The sequence below is a fragment of the Brassica napus genome, chromosome A8 (assembly GCF_020379485.1).
Source record: "Brassica napus cultivar Da-Ae chromosome A8, Da-Ae, whole genome shotgun sequence".
NCBI lineage: Eukaryota > Viridiplantae > Streptophyta > Magnoliopsida > Brassicales > Brassicaceae > Brassica > Brassica napus.
Window position 1 is genome coordinate 863,930 of NC_063441.1, and position 9,624 is coordinate 873,553.

Below are 9,624 nucleotides of genomic sequence, written 5' to 3' on the forward strand. Positions count from 1 at the left end.
TATTTGTTTATTGATTTTGTAGAATAACGTTAAAAGAACCCTGCCGACATTAAGGAAGGAACAAACATAAAGGATAAACGAACACTGATGGTTGTGTAAGAAGATAAAACACTTAAGTAATGATCTTTTGTCACCGAAATATTTTTTAATAAAGAAAATGACAAAAATAAGTTTTTTTTTAAAAAATGATTAGTTAATCTAAAATTTAGAGCTAAAAGATGGAATATAGAAAAAAAAGTTTCAAATTTTAAAAAATAAAAATAATTATTAAAAATTTCAAAATAAAAAAAAAGATTATTTTAGTCAATTTTTTTTGAAGACTATTATTATATCAAAAACTTAAAAAGATTATTTAAAAGAATTATCCGTAGATAAATAAGTAATCATCCATGCAATTTAATCATTATGAAAAGAAAAAAAATTAAATTCAGTCATAACCAAAAGTAAAAAAATAAATAAAATAAAGTGCAGACTGGTGTGATACTTGTCAAGTTTTTTTACATATAAAATTTTTAGTTCAAAATTGGTCTGAGATAAACTTTCTAACGAGTAACGATCTTGTACTAAAACAAAATTATACATGAATTTAAATCGACTGTGCTTGTCTAATGCAAAATTTAGCAAGTTTGGGAGTTGGGCGGGACCGTCACTACTATTAGTTATTGGTCTGGCACGACGGAAACCAAATATTTACTGCTCTGTGACATCAGTTAATTAATTGTCTATGCGCAACTATATTGCACTTGTGTACGCACTCTGGGCCTTGGGCTGGGCCGGAAAGAAACATTAAGTGATTGGTCAGTGACGGAATCGAACAGTAACAGCTGCGTGAGACTAATATATACTCTCTCTGTCTCAGAGAAATCGTCCTACTTCTATATATGGTCACTAGTTTCGTACGGCCCTTTCACAGAGCGTGCAATTTTGTTTTTCTCTTTCCTCTCTTATTTTTCCTTTTTCTTTTTTTTTTCCATTTCTTTTAGTTGATTTCGAACCCTAAGCTAAAGGGAAAATAGACGTCTTTTCTCGGGAAACAAAACAGATAAACAGTGAGGGGAAAAAAAGATGCAGAACCAGAGGCTGAAACAGCAACAACAACAAGCAATGATGCAGCAAGCGATGATGCAACAGCAGCATCACTCTCTCTATCATCCTAGTCTTATGGCTCCTCCTCCTCCTCCTCCTCAGGTTTGTGAATCGGCTTTGATTCTAAATTAGGGTTTGTTCTCAAAGTCCCGATTCGTGGGTAGCTTTGAATCTCTCTCTCTCTCTCTCTCTCTCTACCTTGAAAAGTTTAGAGCTTTCTATTGTGGGTTAGGGTTTCGTGTTAGCGATTCTTAATTTCTTTGTGTGTTTTTTTAATTTAATTCTTCTGGGTCTTCGATTAAGTTGGTAATGTAGAGTTTCTCGTAGAAAAGATTTGATTTTGCAATTACCGTAGACACTATTGGTTTATGCTCTCTGCATTTTTTTCTTTCTTCAGATGGAGCCTTTGCCAAGTGGAAACCTTCCTCCTGGTTTTGATCCCAGCACTTGCCGTAGTGTGTGAGTATTTTGTTTGAACAAAGCATTTTTAGTTTCAAGATGATTTGCAAAATGCTGAGTTTTGTGGGGGTTTGCAGGTATGCAGGCAACATCCATACGCAGGTCACTGAGGTTCTTCTTCAAGAGATTTTTGCTAGCACCGGCCCTGTTGAAAGCTGTAAGCTCATCAGAAAGGATAAGGTTGGAGGAGTCACTCTTCTTTCTATTTTGCTCTAAAACTTCTATCTCGAGCTATCTTCTAAATGTTGTTTTTTTTTTCACTCTTCACAGTCTTCATATGGATTTGTTCACTACTTTGATCGGAGATCTGCTGGTTTGGCTATCATGTCTCTTAACGGAAGGCATCTGTAAGCATCTGGCTTTGATACTTCATGTTTCCTCTTGTTTAATCTGTTGATTCGTTCTATTAGGTTTATTATAATAATAATGGATTTTAACAGGTTTGGACAGCCTATCAAAGTTAATTGGGCGTATGCCACCGGTCAAAGGGAAGATACATCAAGTAAGTTCTTATTAGGACAGATTTGATTACACAAAGAGTCACATTTTGTGTGTTGCTGAATGAGTTTGCTTTCATGAAATGCACAGGCCATTTCAACATTTTTGTTGGAGATCTCAGTCCAGAGGTCACTGATGCAGCACTGTTTGAGAGCTTTTCTGCCTTCAACACTTGCTCGTAAGTTCCGGTCCTTATATCAGCTGCTGTTACTGATTGATTTAAGCTTGTTTGTTTGGAACTAAGATCTGTTAATTCTTATGTAGCGATGCAAGAGTGATGTGGGATCAGAAAACTGGACGCTCGAGAGGCTTTGGGTTTGTTTCCTTCCGCAATCAGCAGGTTTTATAATCTTCAAATCATGGGTGACAGTTAGTTTAACCTCCATTCATGATATTTTATTGATTTTTAATTGTTATATGTAATCTGCAGGATGCTCAAACTGCCATAAATGAGATGAATGGTAAGAATGATTATGATAACAGCTTTTGGGTTTAGAGCTTTAAATGTTCACTTTTGTAAGGATGCATTTAAGTGTAATGATAGCATGGCTAGAGAAGCTTAGCTTTTGTGGTGTTCTGCGTCTAGAATTGAGTTATTTTTATCTTAATATAAGATATGTCAGCAGTGTAATCTATGTTTCTGTCACCTCGTTTCAGGTAAATGGATAAGTAGCAGACAAATCAGATGCAACTGGGCGACAAAAGGTGCTACTTTTGGTGAGGACAAACATAGCTCTGATGGAAAAAGTGTCGTTGAACTTACAAACGGCTCAGAGGACGGTAGAGAGATCTCAATCTCAAACGAAGAAGCTCCTGAAAACAATCCTCAGTATACCACTGTCTATGTAGGAAACCTCGCTCCAGAAGTAAGTTCTCAAACCCTTTCATAGTTTCTCTATATCAAACACAGAGAGACAGCTCTTGGTGGTCTTTTTGGCATGTCGTGACAGTTAGTCAATCTTGCAGGTAACTCAGCTTGATCTACACCGTCTGTTCCATACACTTGGCGCTGGAGTGATTGAGGAGGTCCGTGTCCAGCGAGACAAGGGCTTTGGTTTTGTGAGATATAACACTCACGACGAGGCTGCTCTTGCTATTCAAATGGGCAACTCTCAGCCTTTCCTCTTTAGCAGACCCATAAAGGTACTAACTTCAGTTATGATTTACTTAGAACTGACCCTACTTAGGTCCTAAGCCCAACTCTGTGATAAAATTTGCAGTGCTCATGGGGAAACAAACCAACTCCAACAGGAACACCCTCAAACCCACTTCCCCCACCAGCGCCGGTTCCAGTCCCTGGTTTATCCCCAATGGACCTGTTGGCCTATGAGAGGCAACTGGCTCTAGCCAAGATGCATCCTCAGGCTCAGCATTCTCTAAGGCATGTAAATGCAGCTGGAGCAAGTGCAGCTATGTACGATGGTGGGTTTCAGAATGTAGCTGCGGCGCATCAGCAGCTCATGTACTATCAGTAATAAACTCACTCTGGTCTCTTGGATTTGAGATGCTTTTTTCTTCTTTTTTTTCTACTTAATTTATCACTTTCTTGCTTTTTTTTCTAGACCTTGGTCAGAGTCTTATGTATGTGTGTCTCCTCTCGTTTGAAGTCATTGATTCTATATGTATGCTTAGTTTGTAACCTATGTGTGTACGTGGTTTGCAAGCCAAGCAATAAAAATGACATGTAATAAAAAGGATGTTTGTTTGGGTTCCAAATGTGCTGGGGTCTAGACATGGTGTTTGAGAGAGTAGTATTGTATTGTGGTTCTGTAATAGTATACTTAATCAAAGTATTTTTGTCGCTTACAGTAGCTAGAAAGGTTTTCTAGTTTGAAGCATATACTTAAAATTATAATTGGTTAAATTGAATTTTTAATTCCGTTACTCTTATCATGCAGCATAGTAAATAGTTAAGGAAGGTCCTTGCAAAGCTTGTGATTCATGTCTGACAGAGAGATAATCGCATTATACTAAAACTATCTTCCTTTAAAAACTCATTTATTGCCTCGTGTCTTCCTTTTCTTCTGCGAGGGAAAGAGAGGTAAGGGACAGAGAAAAGCATTGTGAGGTTAATTATTAGATTTAGTTTAATTAAGGAGATTTTAATTATGGATAAAGATGCTGACTAATCAACAGTTTATTCCTAAGGTTACTTTAATCTCTGACTGTTAAGACATGACCCATGTGGGAATATCCTACTGTCTTAACTTATTATCACAAGCTGGAGATTTCAGGTTTATACTAAGAAAAGTTCGATTCTTTAATTTGCCCTTGTTTCAGACAAGATAACATAACAACAACATGATAGATGATGATCACAGTTCTCTAAACCCATCATAAGCTTCTACATTTACATAACCCACAAGGCACAACAACAACAATAACGTTAAATCCTAATCCAGCAATCTAGAGACGTCTTTTAATCATATCAATATCATAATTTGTTTCAAGTTGTCAGCTACTTACATCGCCATTATTCTTGACATTGCGATCATCATCATCATCATTGATCCTTAGCTTCCCCCTCTCTTCCTCTTGATTCTTCTGCGTAATCTCCATCTGAGTTCTCAAGAACTGCATCCTCTGCAACTCCATCTCTTTAACAAACTTCATCCTCTCCTTCTCCAACTCCAACATCAGCTTAATCTTCCCACTCTCCGCCTTCTCATACGCCTCAGTAAACCCAAGAATCGCCTTCGCCACTTCTCCAACTCCAGACTCACCCATCTTCAACCGCTTCGGCAAAGGTTGTAACGGTGGAGGAAGACTCTCAGCTGAGTGCTCAGGTTCAGACTCAGACTCAGTCTCGGAAGCACTCCGTTTCCTAAAATGCCACCGCATCGGACCCGAGCTACGTGCTCCCACCACCGGAGCCTTCCCACCACCACCTCCACCGATCAAAGACTCGAGCTTTTTGAAGAAGGCCCATTTGCTAGGCCCATTCTTGGCCTTCTCTTGCTTATACTTCTTCTTAACCGTATCGATCCTGTTCTTACACTGAACATCTGTCTTGGTGTACTTGCACTGACCGCTCCCGTTCACGATCTCAGCCACTTCGTGCCACTGTTGCTGCTTCAACGTTCCTTTCCCCGGCTCAGCGAACCGATCTCCCCACGCGTTGATTAGAACTCTCGTCGCTTCCTCGCTCCAACAGTCGTCTCTTCCTCCTCCTCCTCCTCCGCTTCGTCCGTTTTTGTTCACGGTGACGGCGGGAGTGTGGACAGATAAAGCCAACGCGTTCCTCGACGGAGACTGAGAGGAGGGAGGCGGTTTCGTCGCGGAAGCCACCGTGACGTTGCTTGCGGGTAAAACTGGGGGAGAGGAAGGAGCTGGTGGTGACGAGGAATCTACTGGAGATGACTGAGTCTCGTCTTCTTCCTCCATAACTTAAGATCGGAGAAGGTGAAAGATGTGAAATTGGAATGTTTTGTAGATCTGAGATTTTCTCACCGGCGAAGAGATAAGGTCACCGGATGATTATTCTCCGTTATTGACCCGATTGTTTTTTTCTTAATTGACGAAAAGGCCCATTATTCTTTCCTTTATTAACAACAAGAAAACAAATAATTGAGACGTGAATATTCGCATTGTTAATGGTAAGTTAACTATGTGACAAAAAAAAAATGGTAAGTTAACTTTTTTTTTTTTTGCTACAAATGTATTTTATGCTGTTTTCCATTGTTTTTAAAATCGAACCGACCTAATGATTGAACCGGATTTGACCATAAATCGGTTATATAGCCAGATTGGATCTAATAATTCGTACTTTTTTATAATTAGCATTTTGTTTTCTATCTATTCAAAATATTGATATTACTTTTTGTCAATAAATTAGTAAAAATAAATAAACATTTTAAGCCAAAAATACATAAACATAATTAAAATAAATATCCATTTATGTAATCAGTATAGCTAAATATAGTCATCTAATTAGCCATGCACATGTTATCGAGACGAAACAATAAAGATAGATATATCGAGTCAAGACTATTGAATTGGTACGAGAAAAATTCATCTTGTCGGATCTTGTTACAGTTAGTATACATATATCAGTAGAAGTCTTTAAATTAAGAAGATTTTGAAGTGATTTTACCTTTGGTTTTGCAGCTAACATATTAGTCGTAGATATAATACAAATGAAACCGGTTTCTTAATTTTATTCATCGTTATGATAAATGTTTTCTTAATTTTATTTTAAAACGAAGCATAAACATAAAACGAAAGAAAGAAAATGCACTAAACTAAATTTAGTAGGCCTGGGAGTTTATGTATCTGGTCGGGTTCGGACCGGTTTCTTTCGGGTCCGTATTCTTCGGATCCTAAACATTTGAATTCAATAGGTACTTAGCAATTTTCGGTTCGAGTTCGGATTTGTTCTTTTCGGGTCCGGATCGGTTTGAATCTATAATTAAAATACCTATAAAATACATGTAATTTTTTGGTCCATATTGGATCCGAGTCGAGTTTGGATATTTAGGATCTGAAAAGTACATGACATACTGAACTCCATCAGACGTTATTTGTCATATATATCTAAAATTTTACAAAACTACTTAAATAAAACTATTAATAATTAAAATAAATTATTTTAAACTCTAAATTTTATAATTTAAAGCTTCATATTACTTAAAAAATGTTACAAAATAATAGCAAGTATTGTTAACAAAAGATATTTCAACTAAATTATAAAATAATATATATAAAATAGAACACAAAAAAATCTTAGTTTTGGATATATATGTTTTTAAGTCAGGAACAAATCAGTTCTTATCAGATCGGATCTATTCGGGTCGGTTTTTTTCGGGTCCGGATCTATTCGGATCAGTTCTATTTTTTCGGATAAAAACAAATTTAAACCAAAAAATACTTATAAATTTTTGATTCGGTTTCGGATTAGGTATTTTCAGGTTGGTTCCGATTTGGGTTTTCGGATCTAGATTAAAATGCCCAGACCTAAAATTTAGTGGTTTTCTTGAAGATAACTAAGTAAAACATAATAAAAAAATTTCAGTCTAAAATGGAGAAATTCGTTTAAAATTTAGATCTTTCAAAATGGGAAAAACATAACTTTCATTTAAGCAATTTAATCTCTAACTTTTAAATGTTGTCCATTTAAAACTTTTTTTTTTTGAATAAACCATCTTCTCTATTAAAAGAGAAGTACCATTTTTATCTACTAAAAAATAGTCATACTAGAAATCTAAGTCCATATATTCAAATAACATTTTTATTGTTTACATTAGTTTATTTAATGTATAACATTTCTAATTAATTATAAGAATATTAATAACAAATTCATTTTAACTATAAATTTAAATTTTAGTTTTAGGAATAATAAAATCTGTTGAGACAAAATCTAACAAAATCTTTTTAAAATTTTAAATATTCTTTTAATTAATGCAGTGATTAATTTCGCAATTAATAGTATAATGTTATTATAAATTAATTTTAATTACATTTTTTAATATAAATAAAATAATGAAATTATTTGATAATTTTATAAATTTTATAAGTATATTCTACATTATATTAAAATATAAGTAATTAATAAATTACATATTAAAATTATTTTTTTGTGCAAACATATTAAAATTATATTGAATTGGTAAACCAATATATTTTGAAAAAATACTTTCATTAAGATAAATAAATAAAATATCATTTACCGTTTAAAATGATTAATATTCATAAATTATGTAATAATTTTTACAAAAAAAATAAAATTGTTAACATATGTTAAATTTTAATATTTAGAATTATATATCAACTATTTAGTTATTTTTAAAATGACAGTAATATATTATCATATACAAAATAATATAAAATTTTATATTTATAAATGAAATGTTCGTGCGGGTTAAAATCTAGTTTCATATATACGAAAAGTTAACCGTTAAAACGGCTTGATCAACTATCCTTTAGTGTTTATTTATATGATTCATACGTAAGTGATGATGTAGCTATTCTTTAGTTAGGTAGGTTGTCTGAAGTCTCTCTCAAGACTCAACTAAAATAACAGTGAGGTGAAATTGACTAATTTGTGTATAGAAAAAGCTAAAATGCTGGCCCAAAAATGAACAGATAGAAGAAATAATTCAGATCCAATGAGCTATATAGCCTCATAAGTCATAACCTTTACAGCCCAAGAAAACGGGACTGATGAGGTTGAAGCATCTTATAGTGTCAGGTCAGTGTCTACCATTATTGACACGCGTAACCACTCGCACATTCTAGATTTATCCATCTGGAACTTTCCAGCTTACTGGTTCATCTCTCTTTATAAGTTTGGAGCTAAGCATCACTCTCATTCGAAACGAAGCAGAAGCCAACAATCACAAGAAGATTCAATCCGCAGTCTGAGAAATGAGTGCTGTCGCGATCAACCACTTGTTCGGTTTGCCGGAGACCATCGAGAAGCTGATCTTCCCGACTTCCCGCTCCGGTGAAGGTAACGAGACTCGAGGAGGAGGCAACAACAACATCCCAATCGACATTCTTGAATCTCCCAAAGAGTACATCTTCTACGTCGACATCCCCGGAATCTCCAAATCAGACATCCAGGTATTGTAAAACAGAATAGATTAGTCGGTTTAATATGCTAAACCGACCGGTTTAATATTCTGTTATTGGTTTGTTAGTTTGTTACCACTCTTTTCTTCAGTATAAGTTTAAGAAGAGTGATCATTGTAACCGTTTATTTTAATCAGAAATTAAGGTATTGTAAAATAGAGGGTGTAGAATAGATTAGTCGGTTTAGTATGTTGAACCGACCGGTTCGAAATTCTGTTATTGGTTTATTAGTTTGTTACAACTCCTATGATTTTTTTTGAATAGGTGACTGTAGAGGAAGAGAGGACGCTGGTGATAAAGAGTAACGGGAAGAGGAAGAGAGAGGATCATGACGAGAGCGAAGAAGGATGCAAGTACATAAGGCTCGAGAGGAGACTTCCTCAGAATCTCGTGAAGAAGTTTCGGTTGCCTGAAGATGCTGACGTGGAGGCTGTGGCCGCTAAGTATCAAGATGGAGTTTTGACTGTTACCGTTGGGAAAGTACCGCCGCAGCCACCGAAGTCTAAGACGGTTCAGATCGCGGTTTCTTGAACCGGTTTAGAAAGCAGACCGGTTTGTGTACGTGTTTTGTAGTTTGTAAAACTGTTTTTGTGTGGTAAAAGCCTAATGGATTTCACGGTCGTGCTGTATTAAATTAAGATGGAAGGGTAATTAAAAAAAAAGATTCGAGCGCCATAATAGTGACTTATGGGTTTGAAGTATCTAAAAGATGATTTCATGAATGGGCTAATGTGATAACGATGGTAAGGAGGATGATTGATCAATAAGTCATATTGGGCTTCCTTAGACTGGAGGGTACTGTTCTATTTAGGGGTGGGAACAATCCAAATGTATCTGTATTTAAAAATTCAAACAGGGAAAACAAAAACATTCCAAGTCTAGTCTAATCTGCGAGTAAATTAAAACTAAAGCTAGCTGTTATTTGAATATGAGTTTTTTTTTCAATTCAGTATTATTAAATTTGATAAAAGAACTATTTTGAAATTGTTAATTAAGAGTTTTTAGTAATTA

General features: G+C 35.2%; 3 protein-coding genes across 3 annotated transcripts; 2 read left to right on the top strand and 1 right to left on the bottom strand.

The window, feature by feature from the left end:
• Positions 1-882: 882 nt before the first annotated feature.
• On the top strand, positions 883-3,849 carry LOC106443230 (oligouridylate-binding protein 1A-like). The gene is made up of 11 exons (XM_048738428.1): positions 883-1,188; positions 1,484-1,545; positions 1,623-1,725; positions 1,816-1,892; positions 1,986-2,047; positions 2,134-2,221; positions 2,308-2,383; positions 2,474-2,504; positions 2,701-2,909; positions 3,010-3,186; positions 3,264-3,849. Exons 1-11 carry the CDS (start codon positions 1,066-1,068, stop codon positions 3,516-3,518), a joined length of 1,263 nt encoding a protein of 420 aa, XP_048594385.1. The 5' UTR covers positions 883-1,065; the 3' UTR covers positions 3,519-3,849.
• Positions 3,850-4,278: 429 nt separating this feature from the next.
• Positions 4,279-5,584, bottom strand: LOC106443242 (trihelix transcription factor ASIL1). The gene has a single exon (XM_013884817.3). It carries the CDS (start codon positions 5,425-5,427, stop codon positions 4,498-4,500), a length of 930 nt encoding a protein of 309 aa, XP_013740271.2. The 5' UTR covers positions 5,428-5,584; the 3' UTR covers positions 4,279-4,497.
• A 2,655-nt stretch (positions 5,585-8,239) lies between these two features.
• On the top strand, positions 8,240-9,288 carry LOC106443219 (17.4 kDa class III heat shock protein). Its single transcript, XM_013884799.3, has 2 exons — positions 8,240-8,604; positions 8,878-9,288. Exons 1-2 carry the CDS (start codon positions 8,407-8,409, stop codon positions 9,142-9,144), a joined length of 465 nt encoding a protein of 154 aa, XP_013740253.2. The 5' UTR covers positions 8,240-8,406; the 3' UTR covers positions 9,145-9,288.
• Positions 9,289-9,624: the final 336 nt, after the last annotated feature.